This window comes from Lithobates pipiens, unplaced genomic scaffold (assembly GCF_037356315.1).
Source record: "Lithobates pipiens isolate NorthernLeopardFrog02 unplaced genomic scaffold, aLitPip1_a1.2 Scaffold_156, whole genome shotgun sequence".
NCBI classification, from domain to species: domain Eukaryota; kingdom Metazoa; phylum Chordata; class Amphibia; order Anura; family Ranidae; genus Lithobates; species Lithobates pipiens.
In genome coordinates, this window is record NW_027507745.1 from 132,447 (window position 1) to 160,197 (window position 27,751).

At 40.5% G+C, this 27,751-nt stretch overlaps 1 protein-coding gene across 2 annotated transcripts in view; it reads left to right on the forward strand.

Annotated features, from left to right (window-relative positions):
- LOC143981415 (ubiquitin carboxyl-terminal hydrolase CYLD-like) overlaps positions 1–20,816 on the forward strand; it is a 72,510-nt gene extending 51,694 nt beyond the window's left edge. For both annotated transcript variants that reach the window (XM_077479243.1, XM_077479242.1), the window contains exons 8-15: positions 1,353–1,475; positions 6,260–6,351; positions 7,302–7,365; positions 9,644–9,776; positions 11,692–11,797; positions 14,900–15,018; positions 15,239–15,446; positions 19,337–20,816. In XM_077479243.1, the coding sequence (XP_077335369.1) occupies positions 1,353–1,475; positions 6,260–6,351; positions 7,302–7,365; positions 9,644–9,776; positions 11,692–11,797; positions 14,900–15,018; positions 15,239–15,446; positions 19,337–19,521 (1,030 nt within the window). In that variant the 3' untranslated portion in view covers positions 19,522–20,816. The remainder of the gene's footprint in view (positions 1–1,352; positions 1,476–6,259; positions 6,352–7,301; positions 7,366–9,643; positions 9,777–11,691; positions 11,798–14,899; positions 15,019–15,238; positions 15,447–19,336) is intronic.
- The last annotated feature ends 6,935 nt before the right edge of the window (positions 20,817–27,751 follow it).

A 27,751-nucleotide genomic window follows, 5' to 3' on the forward strand; every position in this document is an offset into this window, starting at 1 on the left:
TTAAGGGCTATGTTGGAGCTTAAAGAAAACACAGAGGGTATAAGGCTGGTCATAAATGGCTCTAATTTTGGTCATTCAGCCTGCAAAAGTCAGAGACAATCGCTTAAAAAAAAAAGTGTATAGAGAATAAAAAACTTCCCACGAGCTGTGTAAAAAGGAAGTGGTGGGGATGGGGTCTGCAGATACAGTTTTACTAGTGTTTAATCCCCTACTGAGCAAAGAATTACTTTAACCACTTTAGTTCTCACCTGTGCACCATCAAACCAATTTTTACATTTGTGATATGGACCTGTATATTTTGTAATAATTGTGTTATAACATAGCAATGTTGTTTTGTTTTGTTTTTTGACAGCTTTCTTTTGATGATATTGATTGTCTTACAAAATTGATTTTATTTTCAATGCCGTCTTTAGACAAAAGGTCATAAGAAAAACTAAAAAATCTATTGTTTCTGATCAGTGTTTAAAAAAATATCGTCACTGTAGATACAAAAAAAAGTATTTTTTGTTTCGGAATATTTATCTCTATTCCTTACACCTTTTCTTCTTCCTACCAGTTTGTTTGGCTGATGTTGTTGTAGTTATCATTAATATTGTTTTTAAAACTATTAAACATTTAAATAAAAAAAATTCACAGAATTGATTTAATTTGTATATAGTTTTGTAATGCTTTGCACCTTTAATCTTAATTTTTTTGTGTAATTTTTTTATTATAGAATATAATTTATAAATTTTTAATTGAAGGTTGTTTTAACTGACAAGATCAAAGGTAACCCGTTTGATCTGCATAAGAATAAAGAAAAGATATTCAATCAATACTGTTACATTTGTATTTCCCTGTTCTGCTCCTGAACAGTGTTTACAAAGGCTCTGTGTTTACTTAGCAGAGGTTGCAGCCACTGCTGTGTTAGAGAACAGGTCCCAGCTGTCAAAATGAATTGCTGTTAAAAAGTGGCAGGTTGGGAGCAGCGCAAACACAGCAAGCCAGCTAGCACTTTCAAACCCCTAAATTGCTCTTGTGACAACTGTACTTTAAGTTTAAGAAGCAAGATGAAATGAAAGAAGAATCAACTTGTCAACAGCAAGGACAGTAAGCCTATTTTGTTAGATGACAAATTCATGTTCATCTAAAAAAGATGGAGAAAGTTGTTTTGTTTTATTTAAATTTAAAAAAAAATATTTTTTTTTATTACAAAAAAAAAATCACTGTAAAACATACTAATTGTAACAAGTTTGGCTAAGGTGTAACAGTGTGTTCCATTTTATTTTTATTTTTTTCAATATCTTTTCAATATCTTCTGTAATATGTTATGACACTACTTATTTCTTCTTTTTTTTTTTTTTTTCTACCAGTATGTTTGCATGCTCCTCGGTAATGGATACCATGCTGCATCGTCCTCCAGATAAGAACGATAATGATTCATATGTTGAAACCCGAGACTTGCTGCGCACTGAGATAGTTAACCCTTTACGGAAGTGAGTGAATATAATATTAAAGTGTGTGTGTGTGTGTGTGTGTGTGTGTGTGTGTGTGTGTGTGTGTGTGTAAGCCCCAACAATGAAATTCTTCTCCCTTTTTGGTCTGTCAAATTTAATTACTAGAAGCATTTTGCTATATCTATTTTAATTGGTGCAAAAAAAAACTTGTTGATCTTGTTGGAAATGGAGAGCTGTCCTGTGTCGTCTGTTTACTTAAAGTGATTGTAAGGCTAGGTTTCCACTATTGTGACCTGAAAGAATTTTGATGTGACTTGAAGCAATGCCTGTGTGTTCTTGCGGTCTATGGACCTCAAGTCGCATCAAAGTGGGACAAAAGTAGTGCAGGGACTACGTTGAAGTCGTTGCGACTAGAAGTCGCACAGATATGAGCGGTACTCATTGGAAATCGTGGGGTACAACTTGTCATGTGACTTTGCAGTCCCAAGTCGCATGCCAAATCACACTAGTGGAAACCGAGCCTAAAGGCTTGTTTAAAAAAATTAAAAATAACAAACATGCACAGAGTAGCCTGAATCCTCCTCTTCTCAGGTCCTTTTTGCTGCCCCTGGTCCCTCCCTCCTGACGAGTGCCCCCTTCAGCCAGTAGCTCTCTATGGGGGCACCTGAGCCCAGTCAGAGCCCCCTCTCTCCTGATTGGCTGACTGACAGCTGTGGGAGGTAATAGCACCGCTGCTGTATCTCGGCCTATCAGGAGGAGTGTCTCTTAGACACTCATGGACATCACTAAAGAGAGATGGGGCTCAGGTAAGTAATTAGGGGGGGCGGGGGGTGCTGCTACACACAGAAGGTGTTCAAGCCCTTTCCGACCAGCCACCGCAGTTATAATGTGGCAGGATGGCTCCCCTGGGCGAGCCGTCGCAGCTGTACGTCGGCTATTTACGCTGGAGACACGCATGCATCATGTCACTGGAGCCATTGCGTGTGCCTGGTGGGCGCGATGACCACCAGGCACCCACGTTTGCTTGTGACAGAGCGAGAATCAGGATCTGTGTGTGTAAACAAACAAATCCTGGTTCTGTCAGGGGAGAGGAGACAGATCGTGTGTTCCTACAAAGTAGGAACAACGATCTGTCTCCTCCTCTAGTCAGCCACATTTCCCCTCAGTTAGAACACATCTAGGGAACAAAGTTAACCCCTTGATCGCCCCCTGGTGTTAACCCCTTCCCTGGCAGTGACATTTTATACAGTAATCAGTAGCTGTTTTTAGCTCTGGTCGCTGTATAAATGTCAGTGGTCCCAAAAAAGTGTCAAAAGTTTCCGATTGTCTACCGCAATGTCTCCATCCCGATAAAAATCGCAGATCACCGCATTACTAGTAAAAAAAAATGCTATTAATCTATCCCCTATTTTGTAGACGCTATAACTTTTGCGCAAGCCAATCAACGTAATTTTTGACAGGTACCACTTCTACTTCAGAAACCCCCTCCCCCCTTCACTCCCAGCTTTCTGGGACATGCCGCAGGTCATGCCGATGTGCCGAAGGCTGCTGGACAAAGCACAACATGGCTTGCGCATGCCCAGTAGGAAGCTGGCTGTGAAGCCGTAAGCTGTCACAACTGGCTTTCCAACCTGGAGACTATTGAATAACTAGGATGGTGCATAATCCCTGGACAGATAAGTGTCCTTATGTTAAGTCAGCAGCTACAGGATTTGTAGCTGCTGCTTTGTATTTTTTATTTGTTTTTGGAGGGAAAAACCTTTTAAACTGGCCATTCATACAATTCTTTTAACGTACATACGATGACTTGATGAAAGTTGTTTGAAAGTAATTAAAAATGTAGTTTGCTTTTAACGAATGGACTTTACTAAACAAAAAAGTATCACTGTTTAAAAATTTGAGAAAAAATTTCCATCCTGCTCCTTTGACTTGTTTCTGTGGTCAAAAACAAATGTCAATTTGAAACTTCTAATGATTAGAAAATTGAATCAAATGTTCTTATAATGAATAATTTCTAGCAAATTTCAACCTGCATATCTCCAGATTTTCCATGTCATCTCAAAGAATCTGTTAATGTGGCCATAGATGGAGCGATTTTTCTTTCTGGCAACCACAGGCCGTATTGATGGGGGGAATCCCCCCTTCCCGGGAAGTCATTGTTTTCTCCCGGTGGGGGAAGCTGTCCCCGCCAGGAGAACACAGTAATTACCACCAGCGGCTATAATAGCCACCAGCAATAATCGCATGTAAAATCCAACAGGCTGGTTGTACCCATGTTGATCGATTGATGAACTTGGGTACTTTCAGCCTGTCCATACGTGGTTTGAATCTCGGCCAGTCGAGATTTGAACCATCTATGGCCAGCTTTAAGCCCTTGTTATCTTGAACTACAGAATGATTCGCCATTATGTTGTACAGATCTGAGAATGACTGAATAATTTATCAAAAGACACTGAATAGGGCTGACAACACATTGCTGTATCAGCCCACTATGGGGCTTAGGAGATGAGAACATTTTTGGCAAACCAACAGGTATTTTCTGTACTTCCAGGTTCGTTAAAGGGATATAAACAAGGGGAAATGTGTGTATGTATATGTATATGTATGTGTGTGTGTGTATATGTATATGTGTGTGTGTGTGTGTGTGTGTATATGTATGTATATATATATATATATATATATATATATATATATATATATATATATATATATATATATATATATATATATATATATATATATATATATATATATATATATATATATATATATATATATATATATATATATTCTGTTGTGCTTCTTGCGAATTTGGAAAAGAACAGCTAAACTGCATATTTTGTAGTATCTTCTAAATGCACACTGGGTACGGTATATGCTTAGTTGTGCAATAGGGTGATATCACACAAGTACATTTTACATGCATTCTCCGTAAGTTAAGCATGGAGGTGGATAGAATTTCAAGACTACTTTGCCAGCACATACGAATGTAAAAAGCATCTTCATTGTTAAATGCTTGTTTAAAGTTGTAGTAAACTGCTGCTGCAAAATAAAACTGTCCACTGTAAGACAAATGCCTTGCAATGCATGTACTAGCACGTTATGCGAGACTTGCCATAAAACGAAGCCCTCCAGTGGCACTCTGTCACCGCTAACAGGGCTTCTATCTTCACCCGGCCTTCTGTCCTCTAGCTACATGAGTGGCTGGGGCCGCGATGACGTCACTCCTGTGCATGCGCACACGGTTGCCCTTATCTATGGCACGAGCGCTGAATGTTCGGCATGGTATGCTGAGCCTTCAGAGTGCATGCACCAGTGATGTCAACGGCTGCATGCAGTGTGAATATCTCCTTCTAAACAGTGCAAGTTTAGGAGATATTCACTGTACCGTCAGGTAAGCCTTATTATAGGCTTTCTTGTAGGTACAAGTCAAAAAACTAAGTTTACTACCAATTTAACACAACAGGGTACAGAGTGTATCCATAGTCACCACACTAAATGCATGTAGCATTTTTTTTAACAGATGTTCTTTATTGCTCTTGTAGTCATTTTTTGTTTAGTAGGCAAGTGTTATTGAAAAAATTTGCAGACTATAATAAGGTCTTTTAAATGGTTTGGGGCACGCAGTCTGTATATCCGTAGCACGTCTTGCTGCACAACTGCCTGTGTGATATTTAAGAGTGCTGACTTGAAACAGGTGGGTGACGACCTCTTTAGAATCCACACAGAAAAGAATTCTCATCAGCACACCATCTGCATAAAGAAGGATAATCCTTATTGCGTCATCAGAAAAAAAATTATTACCAACCATTATTTTAGGATGTCACAGGGAAAAGACATTACCTTGAGAAATGGGCCCCGCAAGGTCCAAAAACCATGGTTGGTGGTATTCTGTTTCTAAATATGGAATAACGATTTTCCTTTTTGTAGACCGTGTAATGGTGAGGATTCTTTTCTGTGTGATTTGGGTTAAAATCACAGGTCTTGAACTCTAGGGGCAATTGATAATAAATAAACATTCAAGGAGCATACCAGCTTATTAGTGTTAGGGCCAGGTCAAACCAGACTGGGCATGGAATGCGGGTTTTCTGTATCATGTTGAAAATGTCAATGTTAACTTTAATGGCACCGCAAACGCAGTGTGTTTGCCTGCGCCAGATTGCATGGTACAGTAGTAACATATGGTCCGGTTTCTGTGCATGCGCAACTTTGTGTGGTCCATGGGCTGAAATTGCCCTGAACCCAGATTGCTTGTGATCTGCACAGGAACTCGCAGCAAGTCCATGGTGTAAACCGGCCCTTAAAGTGTATTATTACAATTTAAACATATATCTGGATTGGCCAATTCTTTCCTATGCCTTACTGTCTGCAGCTTTCTCACCTTTTAACACTGACTGTTTTCCTTCTTTTTTTCCGTCTTTTTCTCTATTTCATGCTCTCCTCTCAAGGCCACAGTAGACAGTTATCTTCATACAATCTCTGCTTAGTTGTCAGTTAATTCTTGCTTGTTCAATTGCAAAAGTATTTTCACTTACCGTACTTTGGCTCACATGGATGTACCCCCTGACAGGTAATATTGACTGTTTATTTTACTACTGAACTGAGTATTTTAAATGATTGTCTTTGCATGGCCGTTAACCTCTTGGAAATCCTGTAATTTATTAATAGATGTGTGCTAAACTGTTTTTCTTCTTGACTTTTGTAAGTAACAGAAAAGTTGATTTAACTTTTGTATAAATGATAGATCGTGATTTAAAAAAAAAAAAACAAGGGTATCTGTTTATCTCCACTTATTCCTTCTGTAATGTGTTCTCTTCATTTAGGAATGGCTATGTATGTGCCACTAAAATAATGGCCTTAAGGAAGATTTTGGAGGCTGCAGGGAAGAGCACAGGCTTCACCAATGAAGAAAAAGGTGACTACAGTGATATTGTAGAATACATTGATTATACATTGATATTTTAGAATACATTATAGTAATGCAAACACCAAGCTGTTTTCTAATGGCATTGTGAAATGTAAAGTTCTACTAAAATATCTGCTGTTGGCCAGTGTTGGAGCTAACAAAGGGCGGTGATCACTTACTTTGTCATATGACAGTGAATTAGTGATTGGCTACTAGGCCTGAGCATTGTCCTGTTCCCATATAACATCAGTTGTTTGAGTCACAGCAATAAAATGAAAAGCGATGCTCAGAAGGTGACTATAACTGGGTCAGGGGTGACCTAAAAGAGATACCATCACTTTTCACAGTGGGCAACAGAATCTCATTATAGTGATTTGTTTTTTTTTTGTTTTTTTATCCTAGTGCGTTTCATTAAGATAAAAAGCTTTCTGTAGTATGTAGCAGCCCCCCCCTCAAAACTTACCCGAGCCCCATTTCTATCCAGTAATGTCCACTAGTGAATCTGCTGTCCGGGACTTTCCCTCCTGATCGGCTTAGACACAGCAGCGGCACCATTGGCTCCCGCTGCTGTCAAACACATTTAGCCAATCTGGAGAGAGAGGGGTGGGGCTGAACTGCAGCTCCGTGTCTGAATGGATAGATGGAGCTGCAGCTCGGCTCGGGTACCCCCATAGCAAGCTGCTTGTTGTGGCGGCACTCTGCAGGATGGTAGGCCATGAGCTCCAGCCAGGGACCCAAGAAGAGGGGGATGTGGGCTGTTCTGTGCAAAACCACTGCACAAAACAAGTAAGTATAACATGTTTGTAAAGTGTCTTTTTTTTTTTTTTCTATCAAAATAACAATCACTTTAAGATACTATGGCAATACATTAAATGTCCTGACTAATCACAGATCATACTGTGGGACTAATATTAAGGTCTTATATGCATGTCTCATCTCCCACTTTTCCCCATTTACAGATCCTGAGGAGTTCCTAAATCAGTTGTTCCAGGTTCTCAGGGTAGAGCCGCTCTTTTATATTCGGTAAGTAAAGTAAGACATTGTCCTGAAAAATGTATTTTACTTTTTATTTAATAAGGACAGTATAACCTAAAGAATTACATTTTTCTATTGCTCTGGAAATGTTTCAGTAGTAGAAAACAAAGTATAGAAAAGAGCTCTGTGTGCAGCACGTATAACTTTGAAGTGGTTCTAAAGCCTTATGTTTTTTTTTTACCTTAATGCATTCTCTGCATTATGGTAAAATCCTGTGTCCTGGATCCTCCCCATACTTACCTGAGCCCAATCTTGATCTACCTCTGTGTTCAAGAGCAGCAGCTCTCTGTTCTCTCCTTCCTCACAGGGCAGACTGATGGCAGCAAAAGCCATTGGCTCCTGCTGCTGTAAATCAAATCCTATGGTGAATGAGCGGTTGGTCTGTCTGTGTTTATAGGCGCATGCAGTGGGGCTTAGGATTAAGCCTACATGAGTGCTCCCATAGGAAATAGCCAAAGAGGAGCCAGAATCGCTAGCATCGGACCTTAGAGGAAAAAGGGGGCTGCTCTGTGCCTTGCCTGTGAGTATATAAAATTTAAGTTTTAGAACTAAAATCTCAAATTGGCCATCCATTGATGGATCGAATATCTGTTGGTTGATATGACAACAATGGGTAAAACCTTGTGAGCTGCCAAATCTGTGAACTACCGTGAAAAACTAAAAGCTAAAAACATCTGCTTGCACTTCCCACACTTTCCCACAATGTGAAAAAACTGTAATATGTGTGTGTGTGTGTGTGTATGTGTATATATATTCTCTCTCTATCTATCTATCTATCTATCTATAGAATCTATAAAAATCAGTCTGTATGTTCAGTAAAACATGCTTGTTATACTAAATGTGGAAACTATCTGCATTGTGTAAAAAGGTCTGTTTTGATCCTTCCCCTCTTCCAGAGTCCCCAAACCATCTCTGGATAGTACAGAGTCTAGGGGACAAGCTACACATGGTCAGTTTGCTGTGTATTGCTAGAGAGTTTTTTCTTTTTGGGGAGAGTGCATGTGATCAGCACAGGGCCAATCAGCACTGTCCAGAGGGTCAGGGGTCCTGCAGCCTCATAGGACAATCATGGGAGAATAAACCATCCTCCTACAAGCTTTAACCAGTGCTCTGCTGGACACTGATAGAAGTCATAAGACTGCTGTACACTGCTGTTGAGAAAATGTATTTAGCAGTTTATATTTACTAAAATAATTGCATCTCCATGTTCTGTGTTCTGCGGGAGACCAGATATGGTGACTACAGTGTCACTGGTGTGTTCTGGCTGGGGGGGAACACAATACTAACATCTCAAAATGTTTTAGGCATCTATCGGTCAACTGTTAGGGCCAGTTCACAATCACTCACGCACTCCAGATCCGCTCCGGATGAGTTTCTGCATGCGTGTTTTTGACTTGAACTTGCATTCCAGTGTGTGTTTTGATTTGTTTCTGGATGCTTCCCCCCCCCCACTGTGCTGGATCCATTGCATGTTTGATGCGTTTTAACACCTTTCAGTACAGTTTAGTGCAGGAAAAATGCAGCATGTTCTACTTTTTTTTTTTTTCTCCTCTGGAACTGACCGCACTGGTGTGAACTATGCTATTGGAAACCATATAAATAATAACCTACTTTACATGTGTTTTTTGATGCAGAAAACAACGCATTGGACTGCATGTATTGTGAACTGGCCCTTAGATAAATTGCCTATGAATAGAGACAGTCTAGCCCAGCCAACGTAGAATCCTCAATGAGGTAAAACAGAATTCACAAGTAACACCCAAAGGCTTGAAAACATTACTGAAACAGGTAAACATGCCTGCGCAGAAGTCTACCATATGTAAGCCTTTGAACAGGGAGCATGTCTGGGACACCATGGAGAAAGCCGCTGCGCTCCAAAAAAAACACTGCTGACGTTTGCCAAAGAGCACCTTGGCAAACCGCAATGCTACTGGGAAAAATTTTTGTAGACTAATGAAAATGTAATTGTTTGGGGAGAATACTCGGGCACCATGTATGGCGCAAACTGGGTGCAGTCATTTTTTTTAAAGTAAGGTTCCATTTTGAGCACATTGTGTTTGTCTATTGTTGTGATGAGGTTGAGGTCACATTTTATGACAAATTACTGTAGAAAACCTATATGCCTCTGCCTTGTCTTTTCCACACCCGTACCAGTTGTAATGAAACCAAAAAAGATGTTTTATTAGTGTTAATATGGAAATATTACATTTGTCAAGGTTTGTAGGATGCGGTTTAGTAATTAAACACCTCCTATTTATCCATTTAGGACGCCCAAGAAGGAACCACAGGGTTGTATATTTTATCAGATCTTCATGGAGAAGAGGCAGTCGGTGGATGTGCCATCAGTGCAGCAGTTGCTAGAGTGGTCCATGGTTCACGGTGATCTCAAGTTTACAGAGGTAAAACAGCTTTAAAAAGTCATGTGCACAAAAGCAATACCTGCCTAATTAGCTAATCAAACAATAGAACCAAAAAGACAAATGGCTGCACTCCTGTACGATGCAAAAAGGCTTTATTAATATCCAAAAATCATAAAAAGCAACAAAACATAAGCAAGGGAACAAAAAGGTTGGCGCGCTTCACACAGGATTCGTACTTTGACGAGTTTTTGACAGCGCAAGTGAAAACGCGTCAACCTTTTTGTACCCATGCCTGTACTCTGTTGCTTTTAATGACTTTTGGATATTAATAAAGCCTTTTTGCATCATAAGGGAGTGCAGGCATTCGTCTTTTTGATTCTACTATTTTTCTGCTGGCAATGGCAGGGTGTGCACCCCACGTTTTGCAGCATGCTCTGAATATTATAGTTTGTGAGACTCACCAGGGAACAGCAGTTTTCTTCAATTAGCTAATCAAACGCTCATTTGGCAGCAGCACATTGCATAAAATAAAACCGATTCAGGTCACGAGTTTCACTTTAAACACCAGGACGGGTAAAACAATTTGATCTTAGCAATTTTGACCATGTTATGATTGTTGGCGGCAATGTACTGGATTGAGTATTTCTGTAACTGCCGATCTCCTGGGCTTTTCATGGTTATCTGTAGTGTTTATTCACAATTGTGCGAAAAACAGAACATCCAGTGAGTGTCATTTTTGCTAAACCAAAATTCTTTGAGACTAATGTCGGCCATACACGGTTCGAATTTCGAAAGAATTTTCTTTCGAAAATCGCATCTAAGAATTTTCGTACAAATTTTCGCACCGTTAGTGGGATGCAGCAACAGCCAATTTTCGTGCGGAAATCAAATTTGAGAAATTGGACATGTTGGAAACTTTCTGAAAAACAAACTATTTTCTAATCAATGATGGGAGAATCGTGCGAGAAATGTAATAAGAAAAGAAAATTTATGGAGAGAAAAAAAGATTCCCGGCCACAAAAATTCTTTTCTGTAGTAACATGAGGTGAAATTGAAGGTTTGGTCAGCCGAATTTTTGAAAATCAATGGTGGCATCATCGGATCAGAAAAAAAATTTACTTTCTGATTTTGAAAAGAAAATTTGTTTGAAATCCGACCATGTATGGCCTGCATAAGATACCTTTTTATGCTCTATACAACTGTGGTGAGCAGAAAAGCATGTCAGAATACACAACACATTAAATCTTGAGGCAGATGGACTGCAACAGCAGAAGACCACTTGGGGTTCCAGTCAGCCAAGAACAGAAAGCTGAGGCCATACTGAACACTGTGGGGTAACGGGATTTACTAAAACTGTTGAACACAGATTCTGGTGCAGCTGTGCATAAAAAAAAAAAAAAAAAAACAGTCAGCTTCCAGGTTTTATTGTCAAAGTTCAATTGAACAAGCTGAAGTTAGAAGCAGACTGCCTACCATGCAGTACATCTCCCTCGATGGTTCACAAAACTAGAAGTAAAGACTGGAAATTGTGGACTTGTGTGATAAATCTTGTTTTGTTTTTTTGCTGAGGCACACACGATGGTAGGCCATTCATCAAATAAGAATCGAATAGAACACATTTGGGATGTGGTAGAAAGGGACATTTGCAGCATGGATGTGCAGCTGACAAATTTGCAGAAATTGCATAACGTAATCATGTCAACAAGGACCAGAATCTCAAAGGAATGTTTGTGGAATCCATGCCTGCTCTGAAAGAAAAGTCAGGCATGACAAAATATTAGTATAGTGCTCCTAATAAATTGCTCAGTGAGTGTATATCCACACCAAAAGCTATAACTTGGCTTGTTGGTATAACTGCCTTTTGGCTTTGAGATTTTGGGTTCTGTTACCACCTGGATTGATGGATGGATGGTGTCAATCGTTTGTGTAATTATTGCTTCTGTCTATGTGCCAGGTTCCATCTTGCCTCATCATTCAGATGCCCAGAGATGGAAAGAACAAGATGTTTCCAAAAATTATTCCAACTCTGCAATTGGACATCACTGATCTCCTTGAAGATGGTAATTTAAAAATGATTATGCTATGAACTGAGACAGAGGGGTGCCAATGTTCAAACATTGTAGCAAAATTGGAGCTGTTACCTATACTGATCAGTTTGATTCTTTTTTTTTTTTTTTTTTTATTTAAAGCTAAGAAAGAATAAAAACGAGAAAATCAATAGAAGCAAAATATATTGAGTAGTTGCTGCCTCCCCTTAAAGCAGAGATTTTCAATGGGTGGAGATGTGTGAGAGATGTCAGGAGGGCAAGAGTTATGACTACTGTTATTGTGACTTTTTTTTCTTCCATTTTTTTTTTTCTGCAACTTTTTATTGAGTTTACATACGGTAAATACAAATCTAACAATACTTCCCAAAGAACAAAGTGGAAAGCAGAAAAATGCATGATGGGAACTGTACAAACAGGAAAGGGTCAACATTTTATAGAGTGTCAATTTTATGGCTCGGAGAGGATCAGGGGGTACAATTATCATAAAAAGAAAAGAGGGCACAACACACTCTCAGGTCACAATGTAGCAGGTTACAAAGGGGTCAGCTGTAGTTTGAGAAGAAGTGGTCCACTGTCAAAAAACTTTATCGAAAAGAGCCACATGGTATCTGTCTGCGTGTGTTAACTTGAAGAGGAGGAGAACAGAGTTAAAGTCTAATGCCACTTTTTGCACCATTTTACTCTCGTATTTAGGGTGTAACATGGTGCAAATGGTGGAACCCACAGATCCCCCGTGACAGTAAGAGTGGGTTTCATCACCTTCCACAGCAACTGTCACTTTTGAAATTGGCTCAGTTGTGCAAGGCAGACGGATTTGTAGTTCTCATTTGAACACTAGTGCGTTCATCACTGTAGCCCGTTGACACTACTTCAGAGGTACATGCTTTCAGTTGGAGAGCTGAAAGAAGAGTCTGCAGGAGGCTGACGTTGCACATGTGATTCATTGAATTTGTGCACATTGCTTTGCAGGCTCCTATGCAAAAAAGTTATGCTAATTTATTTTCTTTTTCTGTAAAGGATGGACTTCGCCTTTTAATCTGACGTATTCACAAAGAAATTAAGAGGGTGAGGGGTTCTTCCAATTATGTGGATATACATTTCAGCATAAAAATACCACGCACGTAAATACAATCTTAAAGGAGATGTCCCCAAAAAAGGCCCAAAAGGCATGTTTTCAGTGACAGGATATTAGGTAGGACAAATGATTTGCAAATGAATGAAGTAGATAGCAAAAGTCAAAGATGGAGCTCTATTCCCAGACCGTGTGGAAAAAATAGGCTTCTTTCAGAAGGCCCTTGAAGCGCTACTGATGAGCCTGTAAACTTAGAGAATACAGTTTTAATGGAGTGCAGTAAATCTCATTAAAAGGTTTAAATTGTATTGTATTTTGATGTATGTATATTTCTTTTTACCACCTTCTTTCCATTTTTGTCTCATTGTTCAATATGTTTATTTTTTGTTTTGTTTTTCTGTCTTTAATCTACATTTTTGTTTTTTTTTGGTACATTTTTGATTTGGACAAAGTTATAAAAATGTATTTGAGATTTAAATAGTTTACTGTACATGGCAGAGACCGAGATGATTACATATTCATTATTTAACATCTGAGGAAGTACAAAAAAAAAAAAAAGAACGCACGTGCATTTTCATTCAAATGCAGCTAAATGCAAGGAAAAGAGGAAATATGTTTTCAATAGGAGCTTTGCAAACAATACATTCTATTGTAATGTGTTTTGTGTGCTACAATGTTGGTGCATATTTATTATAATAAAGCTGAACACCAGGCAAAGAGCTAAAACAGATATAAGGCAGCTGTTTTATGAAATAAATGTATTTCTGTCTGTCCAGTTCTAAGACTTGCACAGCTGTACCAACAGAGCACAGCCTGCCTGGTAGGGCAGGAGATCCGATTTTTCTCTGCTGCATTTAAAGGTCAAGTTCACTTATGTGAACATGTTACACCCATATTTAGGGTATAAGATTTAACTTAACTTTTCTAGCATCTGTCCTCCCCCTGATTCCCCACCCTTGTCAGTGAGCGGGTAATCTTCTCTACCCACCCGCTGTCGCAATTCAAAAAGCGCTGCCGCATCTATTTACAGAGCTCTGTAAAATAATGAACTGCAAGTACTCAATGAACTACCAGGGTGCTGATGAGCCCTCTAGGTAGTTCACTGTCATTCAGTAACTGCCTCCCTGTATCAGAGGCACGGGCAGACAGCTACACAGACAGTTTGTAAGCCTGACACTGCACCCACCAGTGGTGGCCTATCCATTAGGGGCACCTGGGCGCCATCCCCTCTCTTCTCGCCACCCCCTATATGCCTATTGGATAGATTCATGCATAGCATGAATCTACCCATGGCCACCCCCTTTTTATGCGTCTGGCCCCTTTCAGGGCACCGGGTGCATGAATTACACCGGACAGGGTTTTTGTTTTTGAAGCACCTGATTAGAGCCAGAGGCTCCAATGGGCTTCAAAATAGGCTCGGGTCGCAGAGGATGTGTCCTTAGCCCACCCAGGTGTGTTACAACAGGGAAAAAATATTTGCTGTTGAAACATCGATTCTCAAGCCGACCAATCAGAAGCGGGTGTGAGAATCGTTTTCCGATTGGCCGAAAAGAGAAGACTCCCGATTGGCCACCGAGGAGGAGGGAGGAAACGGAAGCCGCTGTCGCCGTGATGACCGCGAGGCTGCTGAGCAGGGGATGCCGCCGATGATGGGGTAAGTGCTACCTACCTACCAACCGATGGGGGGGGTTGGCATACATTTCAGAAAATGTATAATGTTTGGGGTGTTAACTAATCTTCAAGCCTGAAATGTGTGTTTTTTATATGTGTGGGGGAAAAAACCCACAAAATCCGCTCTAGTAGTGAAAAAGGGTTAAACAGAGACTTTTGTTTTTGCTTGGCGTTCAGCTTGCTCATATCATATGCTGCTACTGGCAAGAAAGTTGCAGTGTTGCAAAATCCTCACGCTTTTGTTTACCAGCCTTGTTGGTGTTTGCTTGGCGTACGGATTCTGGTAATAACATGTCTTGCATATTTTTAAAGCTCAAAATAACATTAGAAAATCTCAAATTTTAATATCAGTTTCCTTCTCTTATCCACAGCCCCAAGGCAATGCTGTATTTGTCAGTCCCTGGCAGTAGTGGAGTGTCTGGACTGTTATGAGGATGCAGGGATCACACCAGGTCACATAAAACAATACTGTGCTATCTGCAGTAGACAGGTATGACATCCATGATCTCCTGTCATGAAAAGTTTCTACAAGTGTCTGGAGTTCATAGTGACCACTTCAGGCTTTCTTTTTAAGATCCAAAAAATGATATTCTGAACCTGATTGGTTGCTTTGTGTGACAGTTCTCCATTTCAGACCCTAAGAGGCACAGTTTTTTGTTTTTGTCCTTCAGGCTTTTTGGTGTTCTAACATGAAATTTTCTTCTGAACAGGTTCATCTTCACAAAAAGCGCTGCAACCATCATCCCAGGGAACTGTGTTTACCTAAAAATCTTAATGAACAGGCTGTGTTCCAGAGACAGTATTTGCAGCTCTTTGCTGTCTTGTGTATAGAAACTAGCCATTATGTCGCCTTTATTAAACTGAATTCCCAGAAACTACCCCTGTGGACATTCTTTGACAGCATGGCTGACAGAGAAGGTGGGTTATATTTGTTCATGATTTGTGTTTTCAGTCCCTGTATTTGTTTGTTTGAAAAAGGTAAGTACAAGTATATGTGAACCCCGTGAAACAACTCATTCAGATTAAAATAGAAATGAAAGACAAAAAAATAATTGTGTGTATGTATGTATGTGTGTGTATATATATGTATGTGTGTGTGTGTATGTATATATATGTATATATATATATATATATATATATATATATATAGATATATAGATGAAACCCCTTTTTTTTTTTTTTTTCTTTATGAGTTAACACAGTGGTCATCAACCCTGTCCTCGGAACACACTAACAGGCCAGGTTTTAAGTATTACCTTGGGGAGATGCAGACTAGAATAGTGCAATCACTGAGCAGCAAATGATATCACCTGTGATGTATTTCCATTATCTTGCAAACCTGGCCTGTTAGTGGGTCCTGAGGACAGGGTTGATGACCACTGAGTTAACACATAATCTCTATTCTCAGCTGCATAAGATGCTTAGAGAGCTGGGGGTGAAGAAAGGGCAGTACACTGATCTTCCTAGTGAAGTGCAGGGGGCATGTCAGAAGTCTGACCATTAGAGCATTGGCAGGCTGTTCTCCCAGCACAGCCAGAAAACTAACTATGCTGGGAAGGTTGTAGCTGTAATACCTACCGTGGATAGTTTGAAATAGGAAAGATGACCAGGTATTTCACACAGGAAGAAATCCAAAGAGAACATGATACTTTTTAACACAAGTACATGGGACAACAGGTACATATCAGGAGTATTAAATGTTGAAGTAACATATCCTTTAATGCAAGAAAAGGTGTTTTATCACATACTTTCAAATCTAATAATATTAAAGTGTAATGATATATATACTGATTTAACGGTTTCCTAAAACAGCTACATTTAAGATGTGCTGTAAATTATAGCTGGCACTGGACTGCCAAGTCATTAAATGGCTGATGTCGTAACTGATCACATGTGCAGCACTAGGGCTACTACAGATCAAACAGAGGCATACATGACTACTACTTTTACTGTAAAGGATAGAAGAGTTCAGTTAGAAGAGCAGGCTTGTCAGATTCCTTGGGGAGAAAAATCTGTTACTGCAGAAAATAGATTAATACATACTATTATGTAGCCATGACGAAGGGAAAGAAACGTACCCTTTACTTTAATCCCCTACAGAATCTGCTATGACTTCAACTACCCCCTGCTCACCATGCATGGACTGTGTGCATATAAGCCATCTCCACTGCTTATTATGGTGTAGTCTTGTCATTCCTGACCCCTGGCTTACCTATTCCACTATTTGTGTAGCCTACTGGTTACACCTGCAAGATTCAGACGTATTTTGGAAAACTGCTTGTTTCCTCTTTCGCTGTTCTCACATTTTTGGTTTACTGAACTATGTGATGTAGTTGTTAAGCATAGACATTTAGGCCGGTTTCACACTGATTAGCTGCAGTGTAGGCATTCCAGCCGTTTTTGTGCCGGTAACCTGCACCTTCCCATAGACTTTTATTAGGTCATGCAGTTTAGATGCATTATCTGAAAGTATTACATACTTGTAATTAGGTATGCACCAATACAGGTATCAGTGCAGATATTGAGTATTTTCACGAGTACTCATACTCATGAAAAGGCTCCAATACCTGGATCAATACTTTGCTAAGTGATTTTAGCCTATACAAAATGAAAAGGCTCAAATCGCACTGCAAAGAATCACATGCGATTTGATCAGGAATGCTGTGCGATTTCTGTCCAAATCACATGCAGTTTCACGCACTGCTCCTCTGTGAATCCTGCCTTAGATAACTATGACAAGCCTGGGTTCCCACAGGAGCGGTTGAGGAAACCGCATGCGATTAGGACAGGAGTCGCACTGCATTCCTTTTCAGATTGTATTCTATTCTTTGCAGTGTGATTTCAGCCCATTAATATTGTAGAGGCTCAAATCGCTAAGCAAAGTATTGTTTCGGGTATCGGCGCATTTTCATAAGTATGAGTACTTGTGAAAATACTCGGTATCTGTACCGATATCGTTGCAGCCCTACCTGTATTGTAATATAACTCCCGTATGTCTCCTGTCATGCAGGCAGCTGGACCATGGAGAAATTTTCAGGGATGCCCCAGAAAAAGAACAGAGCATCCCTGTAGTGAAGATTTCTCCAGGATCCAACTGCCAACGTAGGACATACCCCATGACAGTAATGTCACTAAAGCTGTAGAGCAAAAAAAATGCTAAGCTTCAGCTTTAATTTCAGGCACTGTGCCTTTTTAAAGTTATTGTAAACCCTTACATATATCAAGTGAAGTGATTGTCCTCAGGTGATACACAGAGATGGAACACATCTTTATACATAAGTTGTACCTGTCTATCTGCAGTCTTCTCTTCGCTACAGCCACTCACAGTTCTGAATTGATGAAGCTTGTCTGAGAGTTTAGAGAAAAAGTGGACAGAGAGCTGAAGTTACACTCTGCAGAGCTCAGTGAGGAGTGCTGATTGGAGGGAAGGGACACACCCCCTTCACACAAACAGAGCTGAGGCTGCCAATCAGTTGCAGGTCCCGCCCTGTCACTTTTTTTTTTTTTTTTTTTTTTTCTTGGTGTCAGAAAAATTTGTCAGGAGTGATCCATGCTGATGATGCATAGGAATGAAGCAGCAGACAGAAATAATACTCAGTGCTCTAGAATGAGAGAATTGCACACTATACAGAGATATATGTCTGAGGTTTACAACCACTTTAATTTCAGCCACTGTGTCTGCCCTTAATGGTGCCCAGGTCTCATTGCAAACCGCTCCCTGTTCTATACAGAGAGAACATGGACTCTGTGCTCCCCCACAGCCTTTACTGCAGTTTGGGCCAAACAAGCATGATACAACACTTCCATGGGCCAATCCGCTTCTGGCTTCAGATTGTTCAATTAACCTTTGACAAAAAAAATAAAGCCTGGAAGCCGATTCATTTCTATGCAGAGCTCCACCAGATTTGTTACCCTCTAGTTTTAGTAAATCAACCCCAGTGCAGGTAAAATGTCTTTATGCCTGCCTTTTTATTTTGGTAAGAAAAATTGGTAAATCTTATCTCTGCCACATCAAGTATTTGTTCCTTCTCTGACTACTCCTCTTCTGCACCTGTAAAAGTTCTCTTCCCTGATATCACTCATGTTGTGTGTGTGTGTGTGTGTGTGTGTGAAATATATATATATATATATATATATATATATATATATATATATATATATATATATATATATATATATATAATATATATACGCACACATACAACAAACATACAAGTATCTGTAAATCTCAGATTTGTACAGAAATAATACACTCACATATACACACACATCTCATTCAGTACATACACCTCACCTCTTATATAAAGAATATACCACATTTACAGTGTAAATTTACTAAGTAAAAATATATAACTAGGGTTATTGGTTCAAGTCCCAACCACGGTACTACCTGCACAGAGTTTTCATGTTCCCCCTGTGGCTGTGTGGGTTTCCTCTGTGTGTTCTGGTTTCCTCCTACACTCCAAAGACGTGCTGGTAGGTTAATTGGCTCTTGTCTAAAATTGGCCCTAGTATGTGTATGAATGTGACTTGGGGACCTTACACTGTCAGCTTCTTGAGGGCAGGGACTGATATGAATGTATAATAAGTAAAGTGCTGCATACATTTATCCCGCTATGGAAGTACCTGTAGTAATAATAATATAACACTTTATCAAAGTATGTGACTCTCATACAGATATAATACACACAAACACTTATACAGTACCTTTATGAATGCAAATAGTACTTTTTTTTTTTTTTTTTTTTTTTTAAGAAAGCATGTTTTATACACATTTAACAATTTACCTGTCTTGTGGACTTTAATAGGAGGACAGAATGGATTTAACATTCCCAGGGTGATTCCCTGCCCAAAGGTGACAGAGTACCTGGAAATGAGCCCTGAAGAGCTCCAACAGGAAGACCCAAGGATCATGCCAGCATATGTCCACCGGCTACTTTGCGATTCCTATATGTGCTTATATTACAGTCCTGACCTTAGCCTTTACAAATAACAGAACAGCAAGGTTTGATGACTGGTTTATTAAAGGTTTCTAGATTGATGCCGGTCAAAATGTCAGAGAAACTTAGTAAATCAGTTATGTTTTATGTAATATTGTACACTGGTACGAAATATGTGCACTTTAGCTACCTCTAGGCGATACTAGTAATTAGCAGTGCCCCACAGCAATATATTTATAGGTCCCCCTTATGTGCATTTTAAAAAGGGTTTTCAGCATCACCAAGAATGCCCTCTGGCAGCCTCTAAGCTGAGCAAATGCCCCTATGGAAAACTCATTATAAAGGGATCTGTAGTGTTTTTTTTTTTCCAAGCAAATAGGCATTTTAACTCTATTTGTAAAATATTTACGGGAAAATTTGTTTTTATGTAGCTTGGAGTAGATGTAAATCCTAAATGAATGACATTTAGGGGTGGATTTACTAAAGGTAAATACACCACTCACTTTCAAGTGCAGTTGCTCCAAAGCTTCGTAAAGAAATGTAAATGTTCCTGACTTCCATCATCCAATCCTATGCAAGCAAAAATTACGCTTTTTTTTTTTTTTTTTTTTTTTATTATTCTTTGCAAAGTAGAGCTCCATCTCATTTGCTAAGCTCTGGAGCAACTTCACTTGCAGAGTACATAGTCTATTTGTCTTTAGTAAATCCAATCTTCACCTTTTTATCCTATAAAAAAAAATGCTTATTTTGATCTTTCTTTTTTTTATCCACTGTTGCATCTCAGTGCTGCTGGTTTCCTGCTGCCTTTTTGCAGGAAATTCCTGTTTACATGCATGTGCTGCATTTCTCCTGGTGGGGTTTTCTGATTGTGACAACAGTGGACCATGCCTACCTAATGTGTGTAAAACAGCCACTTGTAGTCTCCATCAGAATTCTATGAAATAGGATTTCCACCCTGAAGCACAATTGGGAGATGGGTACCTACCACTGCACCCCATAACAGGAAATGCCTAAGCAAGCATCTTCATGGCAGAATCACCAGGTATTCTTTTAATAACAATGGTATATTTAAAAATACTGAAAGTTTCTTTTAAAATTACATTAATATGCTAAAGCATGTGTCAGGTTTTAGGGGTTTGGTTTACATACAGTATGCTTTAATTGTTTCTAAAATAACGTTTCATGCAAATTTCATGTATAGTAAATACATCCTTAATGTTGATATGTATATCACTGAATGTTGTTGGGGACATCCAGACACATAAAAGTGCTCAGACCATAGCAAATATGGCTGTCATATGTACATAGGTATTTACAAATTTTATTAAAAGTTTGATTTTTTTTAAAACATTAGCACTTATTGATTTAATTATCATAATAGCTTATTTACCACATTATTAAACATGTTTGCTTATTTATGTTGCATACCATAAAAAGGTTATAGCTTCCCTTAAAAGAACAACCCTACCAGAAGAACAATGCTACTGTTACCTTCATTTTCAATAGCACGCCAACATACATACATGGAGTAAATAAACACACCTGAGATTTTTTTTTTTTTTCTTTGACCCATGTACATATGTTGAGGGCCCACAAAAATGTATGGATAATTGTGAATTAGCTCTAAAACCCAGGGAAAGAAATGGGGGCACCAAACTGATATTGATGTATATAAGTTTTTAATGGAAAGCTAAGAAAAGTAAAACCCTATGGATTGTGTTGGTGATGGCTTCCTTTTCATCTGGGGGTGTGAACCACATTGTAGTTCCAAGGATCCTATTTGGCATTAGCACCCATAATGGTTTAGTTAGGACCTTGTGTATAAATGTTTTCATTATCATCTGACACAGCTTTGAAGTCAAGGTATACCAATTAGGTGACTACGGACTTATTCTCCACCGAACATCAACACACCAGGCCTCTTATCGAAAAGAATAGACCACTTAATCACAGGTGGTCAAACAGGCATGATAAATCCACATAACCATTAATGGAGATCATAGATGGCTGGGTCTTGTAGTTCCACCAAATCAGAGGTGCATGCATAAAATATAAAAGAAGGAACTCCTCCAGCAGTAGTATTTATAAAACCAAGGTCATACAGTATTTATTCAAAGAAAAATCCAGGGTACTCCCATTTCATCAGATAAAAACAAGCATGTAAAAGACAGCAGTCTGTATAAGCAGCATTTGTTTCCAACCACAAAGGATTTGGTTTTATAATACTACACCATGAGGAGTTCCTCCTTTTATATTTTATGCATGCACCTCTAATTATTTGGTGGAACTAAAAGACCCAGCCATCTGTGATCTCAATTCATGGTTTTGTGGCTCTGTGGATTTATCATGCCTGTTTGACTACCTGTGATTAAGTGGTCCATTCTTTTTGGTAAGAGGCCTGGTGTGTTGATGTTCGGTGGAGGATAAGTCTGTATTCACCTAATTTGTATTTCTGTCTACACTGTGGGTGATTTCAGCGTTTTCTCCTGAAAAACTAGTGCAGTGATGTATCTTGAATTTAAGGTATACCTATTGTATCTAGACATTGTGTCTGATGCTCTCTTCCATCTGTGGGGCTGATTTTATGTTTTCTGGTTAAAACATATTTTCTGTGTACATAGTCTACTCTGCTCCTGGGCTTTGAATCCTACAGGCTGATATTGCAATAGTTCTGCCCTTATAGAAAATACCTCAGTGGATGACTTTGGGCTGGTTCCCATTTTTGTACATTCCTTGTGAGTCTCCGGGATTTGCAAAGTTTACATATTCCGAAAAATAAATATCATGCTAATATAATATACTGTATGTATTAACCACTTGCCGCCCGCCATATAGCAGAATGATGGCGGCAAAGTGGTTTCAATATCCTGACTGGGCGTCATATGACGTTCTCAGGATATTAAGCCTATGCGCGCCCCCGGGGGCGTGCTTCGCGGTGATCATTGTGTGTCTGACACACCGCAACTACAATCTCAGTAAAGAGTCTCTGACGGTGACTCTTTACCACTTGATCAGCCGTGTCCAATCATGGCTGATCACAGTGTATATAGGAAGAGCCGTTGATTGGCTTTTCCTCACTCGCGTCGGCTGCTCCTCTGACAGGAGGGTCTGTGCTGATCGATTATGAACACAGCCCCCCCCCCTCCCCCCCAGGGTGATGCCCACACTGGACCACCAGGGACGCCACCAGACCACCAGGGATGCCCAGCACCATGTATGCCACCCTAGACCACCAGGGATGCCAGTCAGTGCCCACAATGGATGCTAATCACTGCCCACAATGGGCATCACTGATTGGCATGCATTACTGTTTGGCACTGATTGGCATCCATCCGTACAATACTGTACACTACAATGCCACCTATCAGTGCCCATCCATTCCGCCTATCGGTGCCTATCTGTGTCGCATATCAGTGCCACCTTATCAGTGCCTGTCACTGCAGTCCTGTCAGTGCCCATCAGTGAAGGAGGAAACTTACTTATTTACAATGTTTTGTAACTGAAACAAAAAAAATTTTTTTTTATTTGTTTAGCAGAAAATAAAAATCGCAGAGGCGATCAAATACCACCAAAAGAAAGCTCTCTTTGTGGGAACAAAATGATAAAAATTTAGTTTGGGTACAGTGTAGCATGACCGCGCAATTGTCATTCAAAGTGCAACAGTGTTGAAAGCTCAAAATTGGTCTGGGCAGGAAGGTGTCTAAGTGCCCAGTATTGAGGTGGTTAACCACTTCCCACCCGGCCAATGCATATATACGGCCGGGTGGGAGCCGTCTACTCCTGTTAGGCCGTTCAGGAACGTCCTTCAGGAGTAGCGGGATCGCGCACGCGCTCGCGCAGCGGCGCGATCCCGATGTGCTCGTGTCACCCGGACACGGCACATCTCAGATCGGCAGGAGGGCTCTGTGATTGGCCCTCCTGATCACATGACGGCCGTGTCCAATCACGGCCGTCATGTGATGTAAACAAACAGCCGGTTGCTAGGCAATCGGCTCTCCTCTCCTCACACGGAAGTCACCGCTGAGGAGAGGAGAGCAGAACGCTGCAGCCGGCTGATGATCAGTGAGTATGGGCTGCTTTTTACAGCTTTTTACTCACTGATCATCAACACACCACACAGTACAAACACAGTCCCCACATATGTCCCCAAAACACACATGTCCCCAAAACATACATGTCCCCAAATAATAAAAACACATGTCCCTAATAATAAAAACATGTCCCCCACATATGTCCCACTAAAATCACATGTCCCAATGATTATCTGCACACATATGTACGTGATCACCTGCACACATATGTACATGATCATTTGCGTACATATGTCCGTGATCACACAAACCAATTATTATACACTTAACGGAATTTTTTTTACCAAAAACATGTAGCAGAATACATTTTGGCTTAAATTTATGACAAAATTTGATTTTATTGGATTTCTTTTCAAATAGAAAAAAGAAAATATTGTTTTTTTTCCAAATTTCCGCTATTTTTGCGCTTATATCGCAAAAAAAAAAAACGGAGTCGTGAATAAATAACACCAAAATAAAGCTCTATTTGTGCGAACAAAATGATAACAATTTCATTTGGGTACAGTGTAGCATGACCGCGCAATTGTCACTGAAAGCGCTAGAGCGATGAAAGCTGAAAATTGGGCTGGGAAGGAAGGGGGTGAAAGTGCCCTGTATTGTAGTGGTTAAGGATGCTTTCTGAATAAATCAACACCATGCCTGCCTTATAAATAAAAATATTAATTGGGTAGTGTTGAAGTGCAGTATGGAATTTCACAAACGGCATAATTATAAATATATACTGTAAAAGTGGTGCAGATATTTTATATCACATGGACACACTCAACAGTTCTTACAGCTGGATTATTAATACATGTACAGATCTCATAATTTGTTTACTAGGTCCATACCTAGTAATATCTTGTAAGTAGTGGTGGTATGTGTATGCCCTTAGGAAAAAAATGTATGTTTAAACAGTGTATTTGTTTCATTGGCTGCCAAGCTGGAAATCACAATGGCTACATACAGTATCTGGGAGTATTACTGGTGCTCATAGCTTACTGCTGAACATTGCAGCCACATACCATAGATTATCAACCGTACATACATGTGCAAGCCAGAAATCGGCTCACCACTAACAGCTTGGACAAACAAAAGGAAAACCATGTGTAGATATACACGCCTCGGCCACTTTATTAGGTGCACCTGTTCAATTGATTGGTAACACATATTGCTAAGCAGCCAATCCCATGGCAGCAACTCAATGCATTTAGGCATCTAGACGTGGTGTAGACAAATTGCTGAAATTCAAATCGAGCATCAGAATGGGGATTTAAGTGACTTTGACCATGGCATGGTTGTTGGTGCCAGACGGGGCTGGTCTGAGTATTTCAAAAACTGCTGGTCTACTGCGATTTTCACGCAGAACTATCTCTAGGGTTTTCAGAGAATTGTCAGAAAACGAGAAAATATCCAGTGAGCAGGAGTTGTATGGACGAAAATGCCTTGTTGAGGTCAGAGGAGAATAGGCAGACTGGTTTGAGATGATAGAAAGGCAACAGTATCTCAGATAACTAGTTACAACCAGGGTAGGCAGAATACCATCTCTGAACGCACAACACATTGAACTTTAAAGCGGAGGGCCGGTTATAAAAAAAAAAAAAAAAGTCAGCAGCTGCAAACACTGCAGCTGCTGACTTAATAAACACACTCACCTGTCCAGGGCGCCCGCGATGTCGGCCGCCCTAGGCCGACCCGTCCCTCGGCTCTCGGGTCCCGGCGCCGCCATCCCTTGTAAGGGAAACAGGCAGCGGAGCCTTATGGCTTCACTGCCCGTTTCCTACTGCGCATGCGCGAGTCCCGCAGCTACTGCGCATGCGCGAGTCCCGCAGCACTTTCTGAATGGGACGCGCTGTGTTCTGGAACACACAGTTCCCAGAACACAGCGCGACTCATTACCCAGAAGACGCCGCGACGAAGAGAGAAGACAGAAGATCTCCGCGGAGGAGGAAGAGGAAGATTAGGAGAAAGTGCCTAGCAACAGGCATTTCTGGTAAGTAAAAAAAAAAAAATGTTTTCATTTTTTTTTTTTTTAGATTTTTTGTAATTTTTAAAAAAATTTTGTTTTTCAGGGTGGCCCTCCCCTTTAATGCATATGAGCTACAGCAGCAGAAGACCACACAGCGTGCCACTCCCGTCAGCTAAGAACAGGAAACTGGGGCTACAATTCACACAGGCTCACCAAAGTTTGACAATATAAGATTAGAAAAACATTGCAGAATTCATCTCTAGCTGATCCATTAGCTGAAATCTTTTTTCTTTGCGCATCAGTATAAAGTGATGATGTGATAACAGGCGGGTTGCAGTGAGTTACGTTAGGGCAGCCAATTTTTTTGAAAATTAACGCTGCACTAAAAAGCACGATAGAATGGTACCATGCATTGTGGTGCAATGCAACACGTGTGATGACTAGGTGCATTGGGGTGCCATTAAGAAAAAAATGGTATTGCATTGATTTAATAAAACTGGAGGGTGCAAAATCTGGTGCAGCTGTGCATAGTAGCCAATCAGCTTCTAACTTTATCTAGTTCAGTTAAGCTTTGACAATAAAACCTGGAAGCTGATTGGTTTCTATGCAGAGCTTCGCCAGATTTTGCACTCTCCAGTTTTGGTAAATCCACCCCAATACATTAGAAGTATAAATAATATTCAGCAATGTACACTTGGTGTGTCTTTTTTATTGTGAGCCACAGCCAGACCTACGCAATGAATGCTATAGATCAGGGATATGTAATTAGCGGACCTCCAGCTGTTTGCAAAACTACAGGTCCCATCATGCCTCTGCCCCTGGGAGTCATGCTTGTGGCTCTTAGTCTTTTGTGATGCCTCATGGGATTTATAGTTCTGCAATAGCTGGAGATCCGCTAATTGCATATCCCGGCTATACTATAGATCCTTTAGCAGTAAAACTGCTTCCATACACGTATTCAGAGTAAGCACTAGGTATAATATACACTCACTGGCAACTTTGTTAGGTACCATATATACTCGAGTATAGGTCGATCCGAATATAAGCCGAGGCCCCTAATTTACCACAAAAAAAATGGGAAAACTTATTGACTCGTGTATAAGCCAAGGGTGAGACATGCAGCAGCTACTGTTACAGCTTAACCACTTGAGGACCGCCGTATTGCCATTGTACGTCAGCACAATGGCACAGGCAGGCATAATCACGTACATCTACGTGATTGCCTTCCAGCGGGTGGGGGGTCCCATCGGACCCCCTCCCGCTGGTTACGGCGGTCCGATTCGGTCTAGGAGCGCTCCGTGATGAGGGGATGGCCGCTCGTTTTCGGCCACCCCCTCTGGATCGCTCCTGGCCAATGAGAAGCTTCCTCCCCTGTGTATTGTTTACACAGGAAGGAGGAAGTGATGTCATTCTCCTCGGGGCGGTCTTTTTGACCGGACTACGAGGAGAAGAGTAAAAGTAAGTCTGCACGAACACTACACTGACATGTAGGTACACACAGGCACACAAACCCCCCCCCCGATCGCCCCCCGATCCCCCCCCCCCCGCCCCCCCTCCCCCCCCAGTCACAGTGTCACTGATTGCATTGATCATTTCTTTACTGATCAATGCATTCAGTGTCAGTTGTGACAGTAAAAACTGTCAGGACAGTTAGTGTTAGGTCCAGGGTAGCCCCCTATCACCCCCCAATAAAGATTTAACCCCCTGATTGCCCCTAGAGTTAACCCTTTCACCCCCTTTTGCCAGTGTCACTAAGCGATCATTTTTCTGATCGCTGCATGTGTCGCTAGTGTCGCTAGGTAGCTAGTTATTTTTTTAGGTTCACCGCCAGGTTTTTATATCGCTAGGTACCCCGATATACTACCCAATAATGTTTTTAACCCCCTGATTGCCGCTAGTTAACCCTTTCACCCCCTTTTGCCAGTGTCACTAAGCGATCGTTTTTCTGATCGCTGCATTAGTGTCGCTACAGTCGCTAGGTAGCTAGTTATTTTTTTAGGTTCACCGCCAGGTTTTTATAGCGCTAGGTACCCCGATATACTACCCAATAATGGTTTTAACCCCCTGATTTCCGCTAGTTAACCCTTTCACCCCCTTTTGCCAGTGTCACTAAGCGATAATTTTTCTGAACGCTGCATCAGTGTCGCTAGGTAGCTAGTTAACTAGGCTCCCAAAAAGTCCCCCACATGTGGTATCCCCGTACTCGGGAGAAGCAGCAGAATTTATTTTGGGGTGTAATTTGAC